The 27,135-nt window shown below is 38.8% G+C and overlaps 1 protein-coding gene across 3 annotated transcripts; it reads left to right on the top strand.

Annotated features, from left to right (window-relative positions):
* The first annotated feature begins 1,284 nt into the window (after nt 1-1,284).
* On the top strand, nt 1,285-26,392 carry CANX (calnexin). Of its 3 annotated transcripts, none has more exons than XM_060765400.2 (15): nt 1,285-1,369; nt 10,196-10,387; nt 11,668-11,741; nt 13,229-13,287; nt 15,457-15,598; nt 15,881-15,962; nt 17,141-17,333; nt 17,468-17,657; nt 18,225-18,338; nt 19,330-19,486; nt 20,843-21,058; nt 21,492-21,611; nt 21,843-21,975; nt 22,148-22,266; nt 23,465-26,392. In XM_060765400.2, the coding sequence occupies exons 2-15, from the start codon at nt 10,199-10,201 to the stop codon at nt 23,516-23,518; spliced, it is 1,842 nt and encodes a 613-aa protein (XP_060621383.2). In that variant the 5' UTR covers nt 1,285-1,369; nt 10,196-10,198; the 3' UTR covers nt 23,519-26,392. The 3 variants fall into 3 exon arrangements, with proteins under 3 accessions (XP_060621383.2, XP_060621384.2, XP_060621382.2); XM_060765401.2 differs by lacking the exon at nt 1,285-1,369 and adding an exon at nt 1,533-1,556; XM_060765399.2 differs by lacking the exon at nt 1,285-1,369 and adding an exon at nt 6,605-6,628.
* The last annotated feature ends 743 nt before the right edge of the window (nt 26,393-27,135 follow it).

Below are 27,135 nucleotides of genomic sequence, written 5' to 3'. Positions count from 1 at the left end.
ATGTTTTGGGGTATGATACAGTGGTGTGTTCTGATATATGTGTTTTATGCTGTGAGCCTTGAGGCAGTTAACAAATATTTTTATTCTTATTGCGATGATCATATATTTTAGGTGTTTAGGTGTTCAATTGTGTACTATTTAGTATTGTTCTCTGCTTAGGAGTTAATTTCAAGAGATAATAATAATAATAATAATAATAATAATAAACCTTTATACCCCGCTAACATCTCCCGAAGGACTCGGTGCAGCTTACAAGAGGCCGAGGCCCAATACATAAGTAAAACAGCATAACAAATACAACAATAAACAAAGCAATAAACATTAAAACAATAGCAATAAACATTAGATAATAACACCATGACACATTTAAAAACTAAGGCCGGGCCAAATGTAATGATTAAAAATTTTAAAAATGCTGGACATGACCAGGTGAAATGGATAGATTTTTGGAGATAGGTGCGGTATGCAGACAATCTTAAATCTCTAATAAAGTGCATTTGGGATATGATGCTTGGAGTTTCCTATTCTGGGAATGCACACTGGAACAACCACATCTTTTAAGCTATTCCTAAAGACTGCCAACGTTGGGGCTTGTCTGATGTCCTTGGGGAGAGAGTTCCAGAGTCGGGGGGCCACCACAGAGAAGGCCCTGTCCCTCGTCCCCACCAATCTCGCTTATATATGTCTGCACTTGATGCCAATGCATTCTCTTCATTACTATATTCTGCTCTGAATGTCTCAGGGCCCTTCCAGAAAGGCCCTATATTCGAGGATCTGATTCCCAGGTGTTCTGCTTTAAACGGGATTATAAGAATTGCTACTGCCAGATAATCTGAACCTGGGATCAGGCCCTGGGACATAGGGCCTGTCTGGAAGGGCCCTCTGCAGCAGACACCCACAAGGCCCCTGCCAGCCCACTCCTTCTTACTACGGTCCACAGGAGGTACGCTCTCCTGTCACTTTAAGAACGGAGAGGCTCCCTCGTCCTTCAAGCTCCGCCTACTCCGGCTCGCCCGCCAACCCACGGGCGCTTCCGTCGGAGCCGCTCAGCCAATGGCAGCGCTCCACGAAGGGCAGCGCCGTAGGGACGGGGCTTAAGGCGAGAGCGGCGGAGAGTGATGGCGTGGTCTAACCAATCAGAGCGGAGGGGCGGGAAGACTCCCTTTGCCTGAATCAATGAGAGTAGGAAGTCTCGGGGCGTGGGAGGCGGAGCTAGCGGCTGAGAGAGAGAGCGAGAGAGAGAGGAGAGAGTGTGAGGCAGGCAGGCAGGCAACGGACCAACGCGCGCGGGCGGAGGCACGTGACGGCAGGAGGTGCGAGGGGGTTTCTCGGAGGAGCCTCGGCGGGCGAGCTGTGCGCGTGGAGCGAGGTGAGTGAGAGAGTATCTCCCGCGAGGAGGCCCTCCCTTCGTTTCTGCCTGGGATAGAATGTTGCGGCGGGGGATGAGGGGGGGGGGTGGAGGGAGAGAAGGAGAGCGGCCCTCTTCCTCTCGCGCAGGGAACTCTGGGGCACGCACTGGAGGCGGCAAGAGCGGGAGGCGAAGTGTCCCACGGAGGGTGTGTCCGTTGGGGGCTGTGGGTACTGAGTGGGCTGGAATGAGGGAGAGAGAAAGAAGGGGGAGGGGGAGAAGCGCCGGGTCCCTCCGCAGGCCAAACTTCTAGGGCCTTCTAGAGCGGGCCTCTTGGGGGAAGGTGTCGTTGCGGGCCTGTGCGTGGCTTATCTCTTCGCCTCTCGGGTGGGACCTTGAGGGACCTCCCCTCGCCTTTTTACGGGGGGAGGGGATGGGGTGGGCGAGTGTTTCATTTTGTGGAGGGGCTGCTCATAGCGGGGAGGGGGCCTCCTGTGTATCTGCACTGGGGAGGAGAGCCAGGAAGACACTTCCACCGTGTCTCCTGGGCCATCAGTTGGGAGCTCCTCTCTCCAGCACCAATTGCTGCTCTGGGTTCAGAGTGAAGAAAGGGAACCAGGAAGACAGTTCCACCATGTCTCTTGGGTCATCAGTTTGGCAGCCCCTCTCCAGCACCAATTACTGCTCTGGGTCCAGATTGAACAAGGGGAGCAGGGAAGACAGTTCCAACGTGTCTCTTGGGTCATCAGTTGGGAACCCTGGGTCCAGAGTGAAGAAGGGGAGCAGGGAAGACAGTTCCAACATCTCTCCTGGGTCATCGGAGCCCATCCCCCCAGCACCAATTGCTGCTCTGGGTCCAGAGTGAAGAAGGGGAGCCAGGAAGACAGTTCCAACATGTCTCCTGGGTCATCAGAGCCCTTCCCCCCAGCAACTATAGTAATATATAATACTAATATTGTGCTGTGCTCATAAATTTTTTTTGTCGTGTCAGGAGCGACCTGAGAAACTGCAAGTCGCTTCTGGTGTGAGAGAATTGGCCGTCTGCAAGGACGTTGCCCAGGGGATGCCCAGATGATTTGATGTTTTATCATCCTGGTGGGAGGCTTCTCTCATGTCCCCGCATGAGGAGCTGGAGCTGATAGAGGGAGCTCATCCGCCTCTCCCCGGATTCGAACCTGCAACCTGTCAGTCTTCAGTCCTGCCGGCACAGGGGTTTAACCCACTATTAATGATATAATAATTATGTTACATGTAATATTAATAATAATAAAGTATAGTGATATAGTACAATATAGTAATATATCATACTAATATTGTAATATGCTAATAATATAATATATTGTAGACTCTCACCCAGCCTATTCAACTTGTATGCAGAACACATCATGCTATGTGCGGGGCTTGATGAATGCAAGGCTGGGGTAAAAATTGCTGGAAGAAACATTAACAACCTTAGATATGCAGATGATACCACTTTGATGGTTGAAAGCGAGGAGGAGCCGAGGAGCCTTCTAATCAAGGTGAAAGAAGAAAGCACAAAACCTGGATTGCAGTTAAACATCTAAAAAACCAAGATTATGGCAACCGGATTGATTGATAACTGGCAAACAGAGGGAGAAAACGTGGAGGCCGTGACAGACTTTGTATTTCTAGGTGCAAAATTTTCTGCAGACACAGACTGCAGCCAGCAAACCAGAAGACGCTTACTTCTTGGGAGGAGAGCAATGTCCAATCTTGATAAAATACTGAAGAGTAGAGACATCACACTGGCAACAAAGATCCGCATAGTCAAAGCAGTGATATTCCCCATTGTCACCTACGGATGTGAGAGTTGGATCATAGGGAAGGCTGAGCGAAGGAAGATAGATGCTTTTGAACTGTGGTGTTGAGGGAAAGTTCTGAGAGTGCCTTGGACTGCGAGAAGATCCAACCAGTCCATACTTCAGGAAATAAAACCCGACTGCTCATTGGAGGGAAGGATAGTAGAGGCAAAGATGAAGTACTTTGGCCACATCATGAGAAGAAAGGAAAGCTTAGAGAAGACAATAATGCTGGGGAAAAATGGAAGGAAAAAGGAAGAGGGGCTGACCAAGGGCAAGATGAATGGATGGTATCCTTGAAGGGACTGGCTTGACTCTGAAGGAGTTGGGGGAAGTGACGGCCAACAGGGAGCTCTGGCGTGGGATGGTCCATGAGGTCACGAAGAGTCGGAAGCAACTGAACGAATGAACAACAACAATGTACATATAACTTGTAAGCCACTCTGAGTCCTCTTTGGGGTGAGACGGGTGGGATATAAATATCGCAAATAAATAAGTACACTGCAGGATTGGTGCAGATGCCATAGCTTGACGCTGGCGCCCCTTGGACTCTGTCAGCTCAAGGCTATGGAATCGCGGGACTTGTGGTTTTACGAGACCTCCTCTGCCCAAGAATGCTGGTGCCTCACCACATTACAACTCCCAGGATCCCACAGCATTGAAACTGCAAACTCTGACATTCTGTGTATTGTGGGATGTGTGCATGTGTTACTCAAGCTGTGTCTCCCCTGTGGAATGAATGCAGTTTGACACCCCATTCACTGCCATGGGAATCCTGGGTGACATAGTTTGGGGAAGCAGCCAGCCTTTTTTTTGGCAGAGAAGGTTCAAGACCTTGTAAAGCTTAGTAGGAGAAGATAAAAGTTTTCCCTTGACATGAAGTCTATTTGTGTCTGGTGCTGGGGTATGGTGCTCATCTCAATTTCTAAGAAAAAGAGACAGCGTTGTCCGTAGACTCCTGCCAGGTCATGACTGCATGGGGCGCCATTACCTTCCCGTAGAAGCGATACCAATTGACCTCACATTTACATGCTTTTGAATTGCTAGGTTGGGAGAAGCTTGGGCTAACAGTGGGAGCTCACCCCGCTCCCTAGATTCGAGCCATCAACTTTTTGGTAGGCAAGGTCAGTGCTTTAACCTGCTGTGCCACCGGGGACTTGTAAAGCTTACAACAATGGCCATCTGTCAGGGGTACTTTGTACTCTTCTTGCATGATAGGGGGTTGGACTTAAGCGACTGAGGGGGAAAAGGAAAGGTCCCAAAGCTGTTAGCAATTGTGGGAGTTGAAGTCCAAAAGACCTGAAGGGCCAAAGTTTGCCCATGCCTGGTATAGCCCCAGCCCTAGAAATGTCTGGTCATAGCATAGGAAGCATGACTTCATATATTAAAATCCTCCCAGACTTTGTGGAATCTAAAAATATGACTGACTTTGTAGAAAGGGAATGCTTAATCACTGTTTCAGGAACAGGGTAGCACAATAGATTATGTGTGTAATGCAGGTAATTTTAGTACAAAGAAGATATTTTTACAGTCAACTTATACATGTGTACAGTTAACTTGTACCGTGAATAGTTTCAGACCTGTAACTCCTGCAATTGTTTCAGCACTCAACTGATTTGGGGAAGTGTCAAGCTATTAAAAAGTACCCTCTTGAATATTCAAGGGACAGTATAATGTAAAACACACAATGAAACATAAAATACCGTACAAAACTTATATCTAAGGGACTGGCATCCACACTTTAATGTATTCACATCCAACAAAATATATCCTCTCTCTAGGCATTTTCTAGGTCTTCCAGTGTGAGTCTATGGGGTTATTGGTCAAGAAGCCATTTATTTAAACAAAGTTTGCCTTTACCATCAGTTTTATGTAGCCATGTGGGAACATAAACTGCCTGTGGATATGGAGTCATACTGTACTTAAAAAAAGCATGAAATATGATTTGTGACCAGACTGTGATCCAGATTACTAGCAAAAATGGTGTGATCTGAAAAACTTGGGGGTGGGGGGAAAAGCAGGTGCTGTGTGAGATGAAGGAGGAAGTGATAAAACAGCAGTGCAACCTGTGAAAGCATAAGAGGACAAAGGTAAAGTAGACAGGGAGGATAGGGATAGTGTCAGAAATGTCAACTAGGTAATATGCACAAGAATGAGGAAATATCTACCAATTTACTTTAAAAGAGTAGCTAGCTGAAAACATTCATTTGAAACTTGTAAATAGCTGAAAATCTGCTGCCCCCTTTATTTTAAACATTTCAGTTTGTTCAGATCTGACAATTGTTGCTGTGCAAGAAAGATGAACTAAGAAACTGAAGAATTTGAAAAGATTTTAATAACTTAGTAATATTTCTGTCAGAGGTTCAGTTTTACATGGCATTGAGGGAAGTATTTCAAACCTCAGTCAGCAGCTTTCAAGACTTCTGAATTTCTAACAGCATGTAATTTATGGGAAAATTCATTATGATTTATTATTATTTCTGACAGGAAATATCTATAATATCTCGTTCTGTGGAAGTACATTATAATGAAACACAGCGATTATTTTTAAGATGCTACAAGTTGTCTTGTTTTAATTAATTGTAAATGGCAAAATATCTATATTGACATGATTAGATACTTTCATTTGGCATGTGGTGTTCTACAGAACTGAAAATGATTTTTTGTTAAATGCAGACTTATTCAGGTATAAGTGCAATTGCATTCAGTACAGGTCACTCTTAAGCAAATATGTTCAGGCTTGAAGTTGAAGTATTTATATCATAGGATGCAGTATCGCTATCATAGTTTGATAAGAACATTTCCAGATTAGCATTACCTTAGAGATGCATAGGATGTCCTATACAGGACTGAGAATTGGGGAATGTTGTGATGGGCAATACCAGACTGAGAGAAATGATTAAAATCGCATGCTATCCCATAGTAAGAGAGGTTTCAAAAATTATGCCCTTTCTCAGAATGATATATCTAGCTGTAATATAATTAAGTAGACTTTAATTGACACATTCTAATTGAAAGACTTTACAGTGCAGTATCAAGCAAACAAGGGATATAGCAGTGTAAATGAAACCAGCTTAAGGTGTCTCAAGTTCAACATTTAGATTCTAGTTGATTTCAAGAGAGAGGGCAGGGTACAGAGAGAGTAGAGTTCCTGTTTGACAACAACATGCCTACTGAGGAGTAACACTTCCTAGGTCCTGAGTGTATGTATTGCCTTAAATGTAGTCATAAAACACAGAAATCATTGGTTCAGATAGCTCCTTTTCAGAAACCTGCTGAGAGATTTTAACCAAGCTACTTTTTCAATTCCTCACCTTCTACATGCATGATACAAATTACATAGAATCTTAAATGCCTATTGTGAAAAGTTATGTGTGTGTGTGTTAACTACACAATTGTTTATTCTAGCACAGTTGGAAGAAGTACTGGCAGTCCCCAAGTCACAAACACAATAAGTTTGGTAGGTTTGTTCTTAAGTTGAATTTGTTTGTAGGTTGGAAAACATACATTTTTAAAATGTAACTCCAGCCAAATATTTATATATACAGGGTGGGACAGAGGAATCACATGGTTTTGAAGTATGCATAACTTGATTTATTTGCAAGATACATCATATATACATACACAGAAAGGAAGGTATGTCTATGTAGTTAATCATAGGAACACTTAACAGTTGTGTGTGGAAGATAATATTCATATGATGTTGTCCGTCGATCTGGTCAAACATTTGGAGCCACTGTGCAAAGTTATCCATTGCACTCACAAGCATTTGTGCCAGCACAGCCACGATTTCTTGACAAGTGTAATCTTTTAAGTACTATACATGGTTTTTTTTTGCATACACCCTGGCTTTCAGATACCCCTTTAAGAAGATGTCATAAACCAATTAATCCAGTGTACGTGTGCGCCATGCAGTATCACCAAATCAGGAGATTGTGCGTTGGAAGAACATGAATTTTACTACGATCATCTATAGTCCCGCCATGTGCACCGTTGCACCATCCTGTTGAAACCATATTCCCATAGGAAGTCTACGTCTTATCATAGTGGGATGGACGAAGTCATTTAACATTGCAGTGTAGTGACCAATGATTTTGACCTGTGATACACCACACCATACTGTGACCTTGAGGTTGTGGAGAGGCCATTGATGGAGCTCTTGTGAGTTATCTGCCATCCGGTATCTACAGGTGTATTTACTTGCTGAACCATTCAAATGAATGTGTTTTTTTACCCAACATCACTACAGCATTGAACGCTTTGCGTTGTGCAAAATCTGCGGCTTTCAACTGCTGCATAAACAACATCTTGTTTGCATGGAACTGCAATTCTGTGTGAAGTATGCACCTTGGGAACTAACTTGACATACACAAAGCTGTTACGTGGCTCTGCATAGAAGGTTGTGGACTAGCAAGAGCTGTCCGCCTCACTGTTTCCACATTTTCAGTAGTCTGTATGCTTTGGGGAAGGATGAGTGGCTTCTTTATCACGCTTCCTTTGTTCTGGAACGCATGAACCCATTGCAGTAGAGTGTTGTGAACGTGTATCGTTCCATGTCGCTCAACATTGACATGTTATCTGAATAGACGTATGGTCGCCATGGATTCACTTTTTTAAAAACTACACCACTGCAAATAAACAGTGTTCTACAGTCCATGGCACCATGGCCACTGAAACTGCAATATCTGCACTGGTGGAGAGGGACAACCATTGCTCCTCCCCTTCCAATGTACTTCCTGTTTCCTCTGCCCCACCTTGTATTTTGCTTTGGATAGCATAAGGAAGGGTTAACATCCTTGTGATGCTTGTTTTGCTGTGCCCCTATTAAGATTTCACCTCACTTTCTGTAATTGTAATAATTGGATTTTGGGGGAAAATGGCTTGTTGTAGAAACAAGAATTGGGGATAAAGCTTCAGTGGAGATCCCTTTTCCCCATGATAACTCTTTCAGGAGTGAATTTTCCTTCCTGGGGGTAGATGATGATGATGATGATGATGATGATGATGATGATGATGATATATATATATATCCTTCTCTCTCCTGATGACTACTGAAAGCAGCTAGATTTCTCTCACTTGCTGTTGTCTCATAGTTCTTAATTACGATTTGTTTGAAAGTCAGATGTTTTAACTCAAGGACTGCCTATATGTTAAAAACCTTCCTTTCAAAGAAATCAAGGGGAAGTGAGCATCCATTTAATAATAAAGCTAGGTTTCACTTTGCAACTGTTTTTAATCTTTCATATTTTCAGAGTTTGGTGTAATTAGTTTTAACATGGTTATATTTGAGGATTTAGATTCTAGATTGTAATCTTTGATGAGGATGTATGGGGTCAATGTCTAGATGTAAAGGAAACCTTATTGTTCTCTTTTCAGAGTTCATATAATAAAGAGATGATCATGTGTATTCCTCCAACCATGCAATTTCTGTTTCATCATACTCACTTTGTCTTGGGAATTAAAAATTACTTGAACTACCTTTTCCTTCTCTGTAACCTTCATGAATATGTAGTACTTTTATTCTGGCTTTCTTACAACCTAAAGAAATCTTTCATTTAAAGAATAATTTTCTATAATTGTAGATACTACAGGGAGTTAAATGTTTTGTGTAGTGAATTTAGCATTTATATTAACTAATAAAAGAGGTGAATTATTCTCTTACTTAGCAGACGTGTTGTAGACAGCCAGAAGAACCATACACCATTTGTATGGTTCTTCTGGCTACATGTAATGAAGTAAACAAAAAGTAAGATTCAAAATGGGGAATCCCCCACTTTTTCCTGTTAGTTGCCTGCATCTTATACCAGTTATAATACTAATATTGTGCTATGGTAATAATGTAATATATAATATATTACCATAATATAATATATTACCCTTTGGGGTGAGAACGGCAGCATATAAATATCATAAATAAATGAATAAATACCCTCCTTTTCCCACCTTACATTGCCAACTAGAGAACAATGAAGGAGCTATTTGTGTTATACTGATATTTTGTGATGCCCTTCTGACAGGAGCAGTTCTGTATCTTCCAGAATAAGAATCATGTGATCTAAACTTGGAAACAAGAAGGAAAGCTGAGCTTGCAGCCTTCATAATGCAGAAGTTTCATGAGGACTGCATTGTGGAAATGTGCCTTTTTTCTAAAGGGTGTTGTGAATGTTCTTTTTTCTGGAGAATTTCTAGCATCAGTTTCTTTATCAAGTATTGATGATCATTATACTTATAGCATCCTCATTATTTGAGTAATTACTTGGAAGTAGATTGTACTAAATTCACCAGGAGTATAACTGAAACTTGATGCTTCATGTATTATAAAACGCTTTCAATAAAACATTGACAAAATAAATGTAACAAAATCACCAGTACACATTTTACCATCTCATACCTTCCCCAGCGGCTGTCCAGTTCACCACTGGGCACCGGGAAGCTGTTGCTGCCACCACACGCCCCACTTCTCTTGGCTCCTCTGGCAGCTCTTCACACAGGGGGAAGCGTGGAGCGTTGTGGCTTCCCCCATTGAAGAGATGGCAAAACGGGAAGCCAGGGCACCAGTGGTGGCATGCTGATTCCGCCCTCCACTCATGGAGCTGGCACAACGTTGTGTGATTAGAGCTGGCCGGCTCTGTGGGTGGCCGGGTCTAGATCGGCATTTGCTGCTGAAGCTAGCCCCATCATTAATGTTACTTTCTTGCTGGTAGTTCACATACGTTCATGCTGAGTGTATTACCTTTTGCAAATTATTTACAATTATCACGTTTAAGGTCAAATACATTTCTTTTGAAATTAATGTAGCAGGGTAGCTGTAATATCAATTATGCTTCAAAAGGTATATCTGGCTGAGAGTGTTTAAGTCATCCTGCATTTGTTGTACTTATAATTATACTTGCAACTGTAAACTAACAGTTAAAAAATGCAAATAATGTTGGAGTCTGGAATGTATGTATATGTTAAATTATCTTGCTCGTTTTCATTTGACAGGCTTCCCATTGTTTTGTCTTTTCTCTCTAATTATTATCCTTAGACCATGAAACAAAAGTGGTTGCTGTGTGCAGCATTGCTGCTAGTTGGAAACATTTTTGTCCTTGCTCATGAAGGAGATGATCATGATGATAATGAAGACGATGTAATAGATATTGATGATGATCTTGAAGATGGTGTTGAAGAGGTAGAGGAGCTGAAACATGAAGTCAGCACTCCACCCCCACTCCCAAAGGTTGGTTTGAACACAATTCACATGTAATTTTTCAGCAGTTAATCTAATTAAATAACTGTCTTAAAAGTTTCTCTGTTAGGAAGATTGGGTCATTTTTGAACTATAATTGATCCTGGTTTTCAGAGCTAGGTACATTATGCTAGAAAATTAATTTAACAATATTAGAGGTGTTAGAACTTGGGAAATAATGCATTACACCAATGCTAATAACTGAAATTATTAAATTAATATAATTATTGTCTATTGACTCATTATTTTCCTTTTAATATTGGAAGAGACCATGGGATTTACAGATAATGGCACAAAGATTGTAGAAGTTTGCTCTGGACTAGTAGGCAGTAGTTTGCAAAGTAGCACTGGTGTACACACAACCATTTGTGCAACCGCTAATTATACAGTGGAAACCAGAATTAAAAAATAGCAGAGGAGAATTTAAAACAATTCTTTAATTAACAGGCTGGTAGTTTGGTGTAAAACACTAGCCTTTCAGGCCTAAAAGGGCTGGTATAAGAGCCATCCTTTCTATTAAATTCTCATGCTATAAAATAATTCCTTGTTAAAGGATATGTTTGCCACCAGCATACATTTACCGCTGATGTGATTTTATTAAACAAGTCACACTGATAGAAAAATCTAGCAGATAAACAACTTGACAGGTCAATTAACTTGTTATTTCCAAGCTCTGACATTTTAACTGGCCTGTTATTTGAGATCAGGATGGTCCAGCCTGCAATCTTACTGGTTGCTTTGGTCAAGTAGGAGCTGCTTTCTTATAAGAAGTAGAAAATTGTAACTTGCATCCCTGCTTGCACTGTCCAGAATGACTTCACTTCATATTTACAACTTAGAGTACTTTGTTAAGCTCTTTCTGTATATGGGAACTGTTTATGCTTAATTTCCATTTAGTATTGGCTGGAAATTTGGGATATAGATTATGTTACCATAGTTTAGGCATATGAGGTATGTTGAAAGGGAATGTATATTCAACTCTGTTTACTTTATCTCCCAGTAATTCATTGAGTCAAAAAAATGCAATTCATAGCTGACTTAAGTGCTACACTTAAAACATCAGGGGCACTGTAATGGCATGAGGGATTTATCTTCTGAAGAGTTCTTTTTAAAAGAAGTATTGGTCTTACAACTGTATTTCTAACAGTAAACTGGAAGTAGAATATTGTGAAGTATAAACATACGAAGGACATAAATATCAGTTCTGTTTCATTGTCAAGCAGTTTCAAGTATTGTTTTTATCAGTTAACGAGATATATGTTTCTCATCAGGTTACTTATACAGCCCCAGTCCCAACAGGAGAAGTTTATTTTGCTGAGAACTTTGATAAAGGAACTTTAGAAGGGTAAGTGCTAATTTTCAATAGGAAAACTCTTGTGTGTGCATACCTAAAACATTTATATCTTTTAAACATAATATTTGAGCTTCAAGGCAGCTCATAAAAGATAATAAAAAGTCTAAAACAAAATATACCTTAAATTACTAGGGTACCACATTGCAAAATACTGCAATTGCGGGTGATGGAATAAAACAAGAAAAAACATACTTCAGAAACCACAGGGATGGTTGCATAGGAGTTGCATCTCTCCAGTCTGTGAGCTACAATCCCTCTTCAATGTTTAAGAGATTACTGAAGTTGGTCCCATCTAAGGGCAATTCACTCTCCCTACCTAACATAAGACAGCAGCCTAACTTACAATAGGAATGGGAAAAGTACAGCTTGATGCTCACATCCCTGATTATATATAGCAGGTTATATACTTTGTTTGAAACAAAGATGCTTTGTTTCAAAACATGAAGTAACTGGAAGATGTGTCTGGGTTTGAAACCCCCCCCAACCCATAGGATCCAAGATGCTATGCTATTTATTTATTTATTTATTTATTTATTTATTTTTAATTCAAAGGTGCAGGTGCCACATGTGGAGAGCATTGGGGTAGAATAGTAGTCTGACAAGGTGCATCTACACTGTAAAAGTAATGCAGTGTGACAGCCTTTTAGCTATCAAGGTTCAATGACATGAAATCATAGTTCTAGTTTTATAAAGCCTATTCTGCCTAATAGAGCTAGCTGGAGCTTTACCAAGCTACACCTCCCATGATTCCATGGCAGTTAACATGGTGTCAGACTGCATTAATTCAAGGTTCAATGGCATGAACTCATAGGAAGTCTAGTTTTATAAAGCCTTTAGCCTATTCTGCCCGATAGAGCTAGCTGGAGCATTACCAAACTACACTTCTCATGATTCCATTGCAGTTAACATATTGTCAAACTGCATTCATTCTACAGTGTAGCTGCACTTCTGTCAATAGCAATTTATGGCTCCAAATGTGGAAGTTTGATACCCCTGCTTTAGTGAACAGCCTAAAACATAACCCTAAACTATCTGTCATAAGGGAGGAAGCCAAACTGGTCTAAGTCCAGGCACTAAAAGGTGTATAGTTCTCCCATGTATTCCTGCTCAAGTATATTAGTTATTTTGTTATTGTCAATAACTTGGTTTGCAAGTAGTTTGAAATGCTTAAATTCTAAGTATTTATTTAAGTGTCTCAGTAGATTGATATGTGTTCCTTTGAACTTAGTTAGGCCTCTTCTACACTGTCATTATATCCCAGGATCTGATCCCAATTATTTCCTTTGAACTGGATTATATCAGTCTCCACTGCCATATAATCTGAGATAAACAGATAATCTGGGATCAGATCCTAGGATATAGGGCAGTGAAGAAGGGACCTTAGTCCATTGAAAGTCATATCAGTCAATTATGGCTGGTTGGCAGCCCTTCTTGCTGTGCACTATCTTCATTGAAACCTTGGTTTTTTAAAAATTCAGGTGGGTTCTTTCCAAAGCTAAGAAAGATGATACAGATGATGAAATTGCCAAATATGATGGTGAGTATAGTATCTTGCTTGGCCTTTTCTATACTGTATAAGCAAAACTAGGAGGAAAGCACCTTTGAAGCATATGAAACTATGTTGAAAGGCAATGCATATTCAGTTCTCTGTTTTACTTTTTCACCAAGTAGGCCATGAGGCAAACAGATGTTTTAAGTGCTACACTTAAAACATCACGGAGTACTGTAATGGCATGAGGGATTTATCTTCTGAAGAGTTCTTTGAAAAGAAGTGTTGGCCTTACAATTGTATTTGTAACTATTAGTAAACTCGAAATATAAACATACAAAGGGCATAAATATCAGTTCTCTTTCATTTTTACATAGCTTTAAGTATTGTTTTTATCATTTAACAAGATGTATGTTTCCCATCAGTTTATACAGCCCCAGTCACTAAAGCGTGGACAGTTCTTCCATGCATTCCTGCTGAAGTATATTAGTTATTTCTTTATTGTCAATAACTTGACATGAAAGAGACAAATCTCTCACTTAGTCCTGCCCACACTATGAGATCATTGGGTGAGACTATTCCCTTTGTGCTACCATCCTTACATATATACCTTTTGGGATATGAGAGAAGGTTTCCTTAGTGCCTGCTCCTCGATTTTGGAAGTACTTTCCAGGCTTGTTCTTCTGTTGACTGGCAAAGGCTTTTTGTTTCAATAGGTTTTGGGGAGCTATTTTTAAAGGACCGCTAATATTGTGTTATACTACTATTTAACTGCATTTAATCTCTGTACAATATAATGGGTACTTTATAGTCATTGTTTTTAATTTTCATTGTGATGGATAAAAAGGTACATTTAGTTGCAGTTTGTTCAAAGTTTTATGCAGGCCCTGAAACAGGAGAAGCGGGCAAATATATATGTTTCAACTAAGTGATGTCAAGGAGCTTCTGTTCTTTGATTTTGGTACAGTTTTTCTCACTCTGTGGCTTAATGCATGGGTCTCTATTTGTTAAATGTATTGTGTGGTCAAGAATGCTTTCACTAAAGAGCAGTTCAAAGGGTCCAAACCCTGTTTGCATCTTTTGAGTCCCTGAATGATTTTCTGGCTGCTCTATGGTGAACTGTGTTATGAGTGTCTCGTCCCAGGTTCTTCCATCCCATGATCTCAGTATCTCTGCTTTATCTTTCTTTTATGTGCTCGCAGAGGGCCGAATTTCTTATCAAAATAATCACCCAAACTTTTTCCTTATGTTTCAACCACCAAATAGCATTGTGTATTTATTGTCCCAGAATATTGCATTATGCAAACAAAAACATCCCACAGTGTCAACGTGCAAAAGATTTACTGGGACAATAGTTGTCTTAGACAGCTAGGTAGTTGAAATTTAGGGACATTGTTTAAAACTCCCATACTTAACTTGTAGCTTAGGTTTATTCCTTCATGGCTTCTTCAATAAAACATAGTTCTGGCATAGTAAAATGCCCTGTCTGTTGAGAGCAAAATTTAAAAGCTGTATGCATTTTTTCAGTAATGGCTCACAAGTTGTTAACTATATTGCATATTTTTTTAAAAATGTAAGTTGCTTTGAATCACAGTTTTAGGGAAAAGGCAAGATAAAATATAACAAGTCTTTTGGAACACTGCATGAAGACCAGAAAATATTACTTTGGTATGAGAGTGGCTTCTATGAGCTGTTGTATGGAATTCGGAGTTTTCTGCTGTAGACTGAAATGTTATTTCCATTCAAGAAAGGGACTGTTTTAGCGAAGACTTTGACTCAAAATTCAGGGAAGGGGAATTTGGCTGATCTTTCCTATCCTTTACAGGTCACCGTGCCACTCCACAGAGTATTCCTCAAACAGTTACTGCAGGAAGTGAAAAAAAACCCCAACAGTTTGCTCTTTCTTTTTCTGATGAAAATATTCCATATCTCGAACTTCCACTGAAGAGGGGTGTTCCTACTTTGTGCAGTGGTCTTTATCAGTTCCCTTTACCCACAAGCTAGATCTGTTTATTATTGTAGAAAACAGTAGCTAAAAAGTGAATGTGGACTTTCTAGCAAAACCTCTTAGGTAATTTCCACAGTCAAGATCATAAAGTGGGCAATAGAAATATAAGAGCTAGAAATGGCATGGGTGTTGGTACTGTGTTTGTCTGTAGGATATATTATGAAAGCACTCAGTAAAATCCTGATATATTGTTTGTTCCCCTCTTGTAGGCAAATGGGAAGTGCAAGAAATGATGGATACTAAACTTCCAGGGGATAAAGGACTTGTGCTGGTTTCTAGAGCTAAACACCATGCAATTGCCGCTAAACTTAACAAGCCCTTTATCTTTGATACCAAGCCCTTGATTATACAGTAAGTGGTAATGGCTTTTTTTTTTTAGCAGTAAAGGATGTGTAGATCTACAGTGAGGAGTGAGCCCCATGCAGAAGTGCACTCAGAGTGTAAAGAGATTGAGCTACAGGGGGTGAGCCTCTGTTAGTCTGCTGCATTTTTAGTAGTCAGAAACTGGCATTTTTGTTCAATTGATAAAAACTGCAATTGTAGTATGACTGTTGTATGAAATGTGTTATTGTCACGAGATAAACCGTTTTTGTAAATTGACAGTTTGTTCTCTTTCCCCGAAAATTAAATAAGGTATGAGGTCAGTTTCCAAAATGGAATTGAGTGTGGTGGTGCATATGTGAAGCTGATCAGCAAAGGTCATGAACAGCACCTGGTGAGTTGCATGCCTTCTTTGCCTGCTGAGATTTAAATCTTATGTGTTTCCACTGTTTGCAAAATGACAATATTCAAAGACTAGTCATTACTTTTTCAAACTAGACTGCTAATCTGTCAATAGCAAGGGTGGACAGCTGTTAGGAGTTAAGAGGACTGGATTGTCCCCATGGAGATTATGGAGGGCCTCTTACAAAAATGTGCTCTCTCTGTGTGCATATATGTGTGTTTATGCACCCAAAGAACCCCTGGGATGTGAGCATTTGTGACAAATGTTTAGTCTTCTCTGGGCCAATTGAGATTTTAAAGCCATTTGAGGTTTTATTTATAATAGTAAGTGACTTGGAAGTCAACTTTGATGAAAAGGTCTCTGAGTCCCTTCGGGGAGATAGGGTGGTATATAAATAAAGTTTTATTATTTTATTATTACGTATTGGAGTAGGACTTTGTGGGACAGGGGTTTGAATCCTAGTTTGGTCATGCAAAATCACGGAGTGACATTGGGCAAGTCACAGTCTTACACCCTCAAGGGACAGCAATGGTAAACCTCTGAACAAATCTTTCTAAGACAGTATTAGAGTAGGGCACAACAATGATTTCAGTAACTTTAGTGACCAAATATAGCACTTTTCCCCAATCCCAATTTAGAGAGCTGGATTTTTAAAAAGAACTGACATGCATCTCATAATTTCTGTTTTCTCAAAAGTCTAAATACACAATTTTTGCTGAAAACTGATTCCATTTTTGCATTATAATACTGGTGTCATTGAAAATCTATATGGATTTTTAGTTTCATGACTTAGGGCCTTTCCACACAGCCATATAGAACCTAGAATATAAAGATAATCCACAATAAGCACTTTGAACTGGGTTATTTGACTCCACACTGCCATATAATCCAGTTCAGTGTGGATTTTATACAGCTGTGTAGAAGGGGCATTTGTTTCTCTGACTTATACATTAATTTGGGGGCATTGAACCAGTAAATGTATCACTGGTGTTACAGAAAGGACATTATAATGAATCAGATTGTCCTTTGTTTTACACTGCGAATGTGTTGGCTTACGGAGATCCTTGATTAGCTGAAGTAGAATCAAAGTGTCTGAGATGTAAATCATAAGTTTTCCTTGAAAAGTTGATTTGTAGTATGTTTGAAACTTCTTTTCTTCTTTTTTAAAGGATCAATTCCATGACAAGACTCCCTATACAATCATGTTTGGACCAGATAAATGTGGGGAAGACTACAAATTGCATTTCATCTTCCGTCACAAGAGTCCCAAGACTGGGAAGTATGAGGAGAAGCACGCAAAACGTCCTGATGCTGATTTGAAGAACTATTTTACTGATAAGAAGACCCATTTGTACACATTGGGTAAAGCAATATCACATATGATTGAAGGGAGGAACAAATTAAAAAGAGAATTGATCTTCTTGGTGCTCAGTTGTTTCTTTATTATCTCCTGCAAGTATTAATTTAGTCTTCATGCTTCTGCTTTATCATCCTAGTTTTGAATCCAGACAACAGCTTTGAAATTCTAGTTGATCAAACAGTTGTAAATAGTGGGAACCTGCTGTCTGATATGACCCCTGCTGTGAATCCTCCACGTGAAATAGAAGACCCAAATGACCAGAAACCAGAGGACTGGGATGAGAGAGCAAAGATTGCAGATCCAGATGCTGTAAAGCCTGATGACTGGTAAGTAGCTGGTGAAGGTTGGGGGCCCTTGGAAGAAGCAGTAATCACTCTTCCGCCAACAGAAACCCATAGTATTCTGGCCAAATGGCCCCCAATTCCAGTTTCTTAAAAGTATTTACAACAGTTTCAGTAAAAGACAGTTTGAAAAAAGATTAGCAGAATAACTAAAGCTGAACATGTCAGAACAAAGCACTGTAACCGAGAAATGGAAAAGTATCAAAGGGATGCCACAAAGCCACGACTTTACTAAATAAAAACCTTGATCATATGAAGTCACTGGAGAAGGAGGCAAAGCTCATCTATTGTCATTAGCATTTGCAAGAGACATGAAGGAAGGTCCTTCTAGTTGAGTGCAGAGGTTCCACATGGTTATATAGGTGGAAACAGTTAGAAATGTGTTCTGGTTTCGACTCCCAAGCACCTTCATAGGGAATATTTTGAATTGCACTCAGAAAGCAAGCGGTGAAACTGAAATCAGCTAATGATACCAGCATGTGAATCTGACACAGGAGCAGAACATACTCCTTGAAAATTTTCAAAATGATGTCTGTTTTTGGCATTTTGTAGGGATGAGGATGCTCCCGCTAAGATCCCTGATGAGGATGCTGTGAAACCAGAAGGTTGGTTAGATGACGAGCCAGAGTATGTTCCTGATCCTGATGCAGAGAAACCAGAGGATTGGTAAATTAATTATGGTTCCATGTTACATTGTTCTCAGTCTTAAAATATATCTTTAACTATGCTGGTTAACTTTCAGTATATTTTTTAAGTAAGCATTCTTTATTGTTGTACCTTGTGTGTTAAGTTTGTTCAGCATTCTGAATTTGACATCCAGTTGTGAAAAGTAGTCTGATGCTGCGATTACATATTGCATTTCTGCTCTCATTCTGCAGGGACTACTTTTTACTTTTAAGACCAAAACTTGGTTTGCTATGGCTTGGAAAAGTTTCATAGAGTCGTTTTATTTTCCATCCAGTATGATTGTTAAAAAAAAAAATAGAACAAGTCCTTGGAAAAGTTAAGAGGCTTTTTTTTTTTTTTTTTTTACGTTTGCCAACATTCCTTACGTCATTTTAAGAGATTTAATTCCCTAAATTAATTTTTCCAACTCTGGTAGTTCCACTATAATGTCAGTGATCTATTTATATTATTATGTTTTACAAAGGTTTTTAAAAAAAGAAAATGGGGAGCAAGATAGCCTTCTAGAAGTTAATAATTTATCTGTGGTGGTTGTGAATGGGTACTGATTGATCTCTTTGGTCTTAAATACTAGATTTTGTTCTCCCAACAAAGTTGGTGATAAAATTCAATAGAGAAAAAAGTGTTTCTTTAGGCAGTGCATTATAAGTTGGATCTAATCCAGATATAATTAATCATACTTGGATACAAGTATCTAAATTGGATCTAAATTTCTCAGGTGTTCTGAGAAAACACCTGCATACCCCTGGATTGGGGAGGCAGGAGTAGTGTGGTCTCTGAACCCTAGGATGCTCTCCTTCATTGGAAACTCATCTTTCTCCTCAGTTTTATTTTTCTGCTTTTGGAGGCTTTTAAGAAATCTCTCCTAAAACAAAACAAAATCCAATCCTGTTCAAAAACATATACAAGTTTCAAAAAACCTCCTTTTCTGAAAGCAAGTGTATGGCATCCTAAACCAGAGGGTTTGTTTCAGGGACGAAGATATGGATGGAGAATGGGAGGCACCTCAGATTGCGAATCCAAAATGCGAATCAGCCCCTGGCTGTGGTGCCTGGCAAAGGCCGACAATTGACAATCCCAACTATAAAGGCAAATGGAAGCCTCCCATGATTGATAATCCTAATTATCAGGTAAATGATCTTGCTCACAATTTATACCTCTAGGCTCATGTAAAGGTACTTTTCTGTACTCTCAGTTTAAGTAGAGGCAATATGAAGTAGTGACTTGAGACTCGGATTATGACTATTAAAAATGAAAAGCACTAGGTGACTTTGGGCAAGTCCCACTCTCTCGACCTCTTTGAACACCTTGCTCAGAAAAAGCACCTTAATAGGGTTATTAAAAGTCAAGAACAAAAGAGTAGAATGCACATTACAAGAACAAAAAAAAAAAAGTCGGCTATCTATGTTTAAATGAGGTATATTGTAGTGTTAGTGTATGGCATAACTTAAAAAGTAATGATTTACTTTGGGTTGTGCTTTTGGGAAGAGGTAAATGTATTGTCTCAGTAAATGAAATTAGGCAGACTTGAAATTAGGAATCTCCCTTTCTTTGGAAAAATCAGGCATTTTGTGGACTGGAGTTCATAGATTTTCAAATGCATGAGGCACTGTTTCTGTTGTAAAGTATAGTACCAGATGTATAAAAACATGACCGGGGGTAGGGGGGGGGGGAAATTATGTCAACAGTGGAATCAAATGGAAAGTGTGTAGATCACAATTAGGACTGTTCAGTTAGCAGTTAGATGTTTGCAAAATAAGTATACAGATACCTCAAGTTTATGGACTCAGGTCAGAAAGGCTGAGTGTTTTGAGAGCCAGGAAATTATTGTCTCTGTGTTAGATACAAATGAAGAAAACTGAAATCATGAGACCTCCACTCTTACAGTTACACTAAATGTTTAAAATAAATCAAGCAATTGACGAATTGGAACTTCATAGTCAAATTGTAACTCCTACAATTTTTTTCTTGCTGTATCACAAATTAGCATGATCTCAAAAAGAACTTGCATGCTGTGCCATGCCATACAAACTTAAACACTCCTGTGTTCATGCTTAAACACTCCTGTGTTCATGTGTTTCCTGAGAATGAGTGACAGTTTTATTGCCAATATCTGAGTTTGCAGTTTCAAACACTCTCTGATTAAACAATTGTTCTCATATTACATCTTGAATGTAGCAGAATTCTTATACAGCCCTGATATTGGAGATGTAAGGGGTTGAATCTTTGACCTTGTGCATGTATATAATCATGCACTGTGATGTTTGACATGGGTAGAAAGTGGCTGTAGATATGTGAGAAATAGAACTTCAATTGCCAAAAGTGGAAAATAATTTCAAGACATGCAGTAATAATCATCACAATGGCATAGCTAAGAATCAAATTAAAACTTCTTCGGGGTTTCTAATCCATTCACTAGGGTCTGAAGAGTCAATGAAAAAATAAATTTGCTTAAACTGACAGTGTGGTATCTGCAAATTTTTCAGGGTATCTGGAAGCCAAGAAAGATTCCAAATCCAGACTTCTTTGAAGACCTGGAACCTTTCAAAATGACCCCCTTCAGTGCTCTAGGGCTTGAGTTATGGTCTATGACTTCGGATATATTATTTGATAACTTCATCGTCTGTACAGACCGGGCCGTAGCTGATGACTGGGGTAACGATGGATGGGGTCTAAAGAAGGCAGCAGATGGTGCTGCTGAGGTAAGGTGTTTTTCAGCAGAAAAAACAAGGCATAGTTTAGTTTTTTTGCATTCAAGACATAAAAGATTGTGCATAGTTCTGATTTTATCATTCTTCTAAATGACTGGCTTTTCTGTACAATTAACCCTCTGTAAGTGGTGTATCTTCAGATTCAACCAGTCATAGTGTTTCCTTCTGCAGAATTCTGGGGTTTGTAGTTTAGTGAGGTGCAGGACCTTTTTGGCTGAGAAGTTTAACCCCCCCCCCCCAAGTTGCAAACCCTAGAGTTCTGCAGGAGGCAGCAACTAAATTTAAATTGTATAGATGTTCTAGTGTGATGAGGTTGCTAATAATTAGAGAAATATTTGGGATGGCCCTTAGGTATCTTTGGTTGCCATGTTGCCTCTCATGACCGCTGAGGGCATGCAATTTGAAAGCCTAACTTGCCTTCCAGCCTGGTGTTGTGGGTCAGATGATGGCAGCGGCTGAAGAACGTCCCTGGCTTTGGGTCGTCTACATCTTGACTGTGGCACTGCCTGTGTTTCTCATCATCCTTTTCTGCTGCTCTGGAAAGGTGTGTACCCTGTGAATAGCATGTTGGTTGGGATCAGAATGGGAAATCCTTGCTATTGTTCCTTAAAACACATTGTTGTAATTATCTGTATGGTATTTCATCTTTTAAAAGGGGAAAAATACACTTTGGGGAGGATTCATATTGAAAGGCAGAAATAATAAAACTACAACATGAATAACTGAACATTCTCTGAGAAACCTAATTGTGGAATATCTCTGACAACTGTTTCAGAAGCAACCAAGTGCTGCGGAGTACAAAAAGACAGATGCACCTCAGCCAGATGTTAATGAGGAGGAAAAGGTAGAGGAAAAAGATAAGGGAGAAGCAGAGGATGAAGAGGAAGAAGCCAATGAGGAAAAGCCAGGTATGCAAAATAGATGATAATTCAGTGTTTCTGAAATCTTTGAATCTTTCCATAAGACTGTTTTTGTATTTTAAAAATAGATGCCAGTTCCAGTGATGAATAGGAAAGTCATTGTTCGTTTCCAGAAAACACAAGTAGCACTTTTGAAAATAGCTTTATATATTTATTTTAGAAGAGAAGCAAAGGAGTGATGGTGAGGCAGAAGCTGCTAGTCAAGATGAGGAGGAGGAAGAGGAGGAGGAGGAAGAAGGAGGAGGAGAAGAAGAGGGTGATAGTAAATCTGATAGAAAGGTAAGTGATTAATTACAAAGTTTTGCTTTGGTGGAAAAGTAAGATTAGAAATTATAAAATTATTTTTATTGGAGTATCAGCATTTGAGTGTTTCTTAAACCTCAGTTTTTCCTGTTCATATGATCATTTGTACACCAAAGCCTATGGTATGAACTCTTAAGACCAATGTCCCCATAAGGTACTTTTAAGTCATATTGTTATGAGCTAGTGTGCATTTTTGTAAACTGCTCACAACAGCTGTAGGTTCACTGGCCATGATCAGCCATGCTTGTTTCATTGATGGAAGTAGTTTTATGGCACAAGAATAGCTCATTTCCTCATGCCATAAAAATCAGGGAACCTTACCACATTTTCAAGAAGTGCAGAGAGTCATGGAAGGGAGGGAATAAGACAAAATATATGTATTGAACTAGCTAGTGCAACATTGGATTTAAACACCATGTCTGCACAAGAATTTGTGAGGAAAAATATTATTTCTGGCCACCTATCCTGCCCTCCTGTAATTGCATGTTATTCTATGCTGGCCATTCCTACAATCCATACCTCCAGTGTTTCAAGAAATTGTCAGAATGAAGCAAAATGGATCTGCAGACCTAGCTGTTTTGAGCACTGCTCCCTAATCACAGAGCACTGCCAAGGACAACGTGAACTATCAGAAGGACTTTGCCACTTCCACATGGATAAAGCATGGTATTTAGCAGTTTGGGACATTTATAAAGTACAAGACTAAAAGGATTTTTCTGTTTGCCATCGTAGTTTAAACTTCAGAGCTGCTTTTTATGACTTGCACAGGCACATGGGAGAACAAATTCAGCGTATGAAGCAGCCATTGAGTTTTAAGAAGCACTTGTTCAGGAACATTATTCTAATGCATTTAATTTTAAATCCAAAGCAATTTATATTAACAGAATATGCTAAAATCAATTGCTGAAAATAAAGAATGAAAAAAACATCAAAAAGTTCCATTAAAAATTCAAAATAACCAAGAAATCACTTTAGGCAAGTAGCTTGCCTTAAGCAACTATTACACCTTTCACTTGGCTAACCATCATGCCTTTCGCTGGACTATCACAATCGGAAAAAAGCAAAGTATCTCATACAAATGCATATAATTCTTTTTAGATTAAAATATTTCCAAGAAGCTCTCTCATTACCGTTTTTATATTTATATAAAGACTGTGCCTTTTTATCTTTGTAGGAGGAAGAAATTATGAATAGATCACCCAGAAACAGAAAACCAAGAAAAGATTGAAATATCTTAAGAACTTGATCTGATTCATTTTCCCCAACATGGTTTTGGGAGAGGACCTTGGATACTTTTTGCTGAAACTCAAAAAACCTCAAGATTCACCATCCACAGGTTCCTGTCAAATGCTCTCCAGTGTAAATGGGTGTTTAGCGGTCAAATACTTGCATTGTGTTTTTAAGTAGAAAAATCCTGTAGAAAAAGAATGCATTTAACACAACCCAGCTATAAATTTCTGGAATGTTACAAGAACTAACATTTTTCTTTGTTTTTAAATAGAATGATAGAATTGCCAGTCTCAAAACCTTGGCTTAAATTAATGTATTAATCTGTCAATGGAAATGAACACCAACCCTTAGAAAAATACTACATATACAATTTTATATATTTTTTTGTAAACATGGACATTTTTATTGAACATTTATTTCCCTTAGTTTGATCATGTTAAAGTAAATGAGTCAATGCCATTACCTTCATGTTTCCAGTTCATTCAATGAAAGCAGAAGTTAAAATCCTTTAAGATAATTTTTTTCAAGTCCTTCTTTCTTGTTGGTGGAAAAACCACAATGAGGCCATGAAATCTATATGTTGGCCATGGGCACTGCCCAGGTTAAACAGTATTCATAATCAGCCTAACTTTGGGAGCAGATTTTGGTTTAGGGTACAAAGATTAAGGTTGGACCGTCTTCTTGCTTTAGGCCTTAAATTGTCTTCAGTATGAGGTTTGTCTTCTTTCTTTTTACAATTTCCCCTGTGGTTTTAAAAGCTCCTTCCTCTTTCTATCTGTTGCTGTGCAATTCCTTCAGAATGCAGCTTAGTTGCTGTAAACTACATATGTTCAACTCACTGTTCAGTCTATAGTGTGCTTTTTTAAAAAAAACAAAACCCTGCAAACCTAGAATTACTTATTTCTGGGTTCTAAACACTGTGGAATGGACAGTGTTGCTAATTTTCTAATTGTGCCTGTTGTATGTACATTCATTCACAGTGATCAGGCAATCTAAATAGACTTACATTGAATGGAAATATCAGTATTTGAAGCTGAGGAAGGAGCATGTGAAAACTCATTGGGTCTATGAAACATACTGCTATTCATGTATCAAACCATTGTGAATGTAGGGATTTCCAGTTCCAGCTAAATAAATTCTTAAAAGTGTATTGCATTTGAGTATCTAACCATTCAGAATCCCACTTTGAATGGATTGCAGATGATCATCTTAAATATCTCTAAAGATGAAACTCAGTTCTGGTGGTGAGAGATAGGAGATAATAGAAGAAAAATGCTTCATCGACAGTAGGCTACTGTTTGCTCATAGGGGCAAACCTGTTGTAAGTGCACTGAATACAACACTTCCAAGTTTATCAGAGAAACCAAACTGAGAATTTTGCTGCCTGCAAAATATGACTGTCGTGTCCAAACATGTAATCATAAATGTGCTATGGAGCTTCTTGATTTAGTCAGTGCATAGTTTGTTTTTAAATGAAGCTTTAAAATCTACTTAAGGACTATTTTGCTTTTAAAAGCCAGATTGTTGCATCTTGTAACATTTTCTAGTTCCTTGATTTTTCCACATGCTGCCGCATTTGAAGCTACAGAACTTGCAGACTGTGCTTGAATCATTTGCTCTTTTTAGTTGTTCAGGCACTGGATAAAAATACTGTTCATAGCTGCCTCGCATCCATTTTTTTCTGCACTTGCATTGGGTATTTAACAACTCGGAGTTAGAACTAATTTTAATGCTTGAGTTAATGCTGTCTTTTGAAGAAGCTGTTTTGTTCCTTTATTTTTCCATAGAACACATATTCCTTTCTTTCCAAAATAGTTGCTGAAATGAACTTCTTTTTAGATAATGTCAGGAGGCAATGCTTAATCTAAAGCTAAAGGTGTAATACGTTTGATATTCACAGGGGTTTCTCCAGAATGCTCTGCTGTTTGCATGTTTTGGCTTTTTTATGTCAGCAAAATTTGCAAAGGCACTACAATAACTTTTGTTTTTAAAGTTTATGTATTTCAAAAATCTTGATCCCAATGTGTCTTGGTGAATCCATATTACAGAATATTCTACACCAGGAAAATATCATATCTGCTATCTTGAAGTTAAACAAGAGTTCATGTATTATGAAGTTGTTGAGTTTCCAAATAATTGAAGTGCTGTGACTTGAAGGATGGTTATTTTTTTAAGTTTGAAGAAAGTATATTTGGATGTATGAAATATTTTGTGCTGATAGAGTTGAACTGATAGCAGGAAAATAATTCCATATATTAAGACCATATAGAAAATGTATTATTGCACAGAAGGGAATAGCAAGGTGAATGGGATGTTAGACTACTTACTTGATTTTTATTTTGTTCAGAAAATAAAGACCATCACAGCAGCTTCAAATCCATTGGTGTTAGTGTGTTGGGTAAAAGTAGACACTTTTTCATCAAGATAACGTTCTTTGATGAACAACTGGTCTTTCTGAAAATAACACTGCAAAGTTGCACATGTTTAAAATGCTGATGTAAAATGCACTGAGTTTCATATGTGGATGTTGCAGATGACAGGGGAATCATATACAATCAACCATTAATGAGGAAAAAGTACCCTGGGTCTTGAAAGCTTAGCTCCACTTGATTTGTGGCAGTAAATATGGTGCTTTTTCTTGGCACCCTTCTGCCTTCTCTTCAGCTATAGTCTTCTAATGCCAGTATTGCCTCCATACAAGTTTCAGATGCAACCCCCCTTAAAGTGTTGGAAAAAAAGACTGTGATTTTCTCATAAGTCCTGACTGTTATAAAAATGATAAATCTGAAGATGCAGTATGCATATAAATATATTGGTTAAGTTATGAACAAATGTAAGCATACTCTGATTAATAAAGAAACATAAACCACTATTTTCTATTGTCTAGTTTACTATAATGTTTTTAATCTTTGGAGTTTAGTATTAGGGCATGAATAAGAGACCAAATGGTTCTGAAAGAACTAAATATCATGCAAAAAACATGTTGGTCTAGCTTTCCGTTTGAGATGTACTGAAAATACATCTAGCTTAATGTTTTAAAACAAAAGATTCCATCTTGATTCATTTGTAGATTTCCGTGTGTGCCCATGCCTTCAAGTCATCTCTGTTAGGCAAGGAATATTCAGATGGTGGTTTGCCAATTCCTTCCTCTAAAATCTGGCACTCGTTGACTGTTTCCCATCAAGTACTGTTCAGAGCTTAACCTGCTTAGTTTACACAATCAGCTGAGATAATAACTTCAGCGTTAACTAAATTGAATTAATCGGTATTTTTTTTAAAAAAAAATAGTTCAAGTAAACATATAATGAGCTTTTAGAGGTCTAAGTCACCTGAATTATTTTAAAAAATTGTCTTGCTCTTCAAAATGTGTCTTATTCAGTCTGTTAGTATTGGTAATTATGGACATGATGGGAAATGCAGTTCTACAAGCTGTCAGGAAATTTATTTCAATTTATTTATTTATTTCCATTCAATTGATAAAACCTTGTTCTCCAGTTTGCTTTGTATATCTTTTGCTGTGAGGTATATTGTAATGGTTAGAAGATGCACGAATGCAAAAGCTTGAAAAGGTCATTAATTGAAGTCTGAAGGGGGGGGGGGGTGTCTTGTAAGTAC

Source organism: Anolis sagrei, chromosome 2 (assembly GCF_037176765.1).
Source record: "Anolis sagrei isolate rAnoSag1 chromosome 2, rAnoSag1.mat, whole genome shotgun sequence".
Lineage (NCBI taxonomy): Eukaryota > Metazoa > Chordata > Lepidosauria > Squamata > Dactyloidae > Anolis > Anolis sagrei.
The sequence above is the reverse complement of the archived record's forward strand: the minus strand, read 5'-3'. Positions and strand labels throughout refer to the sequence as shown.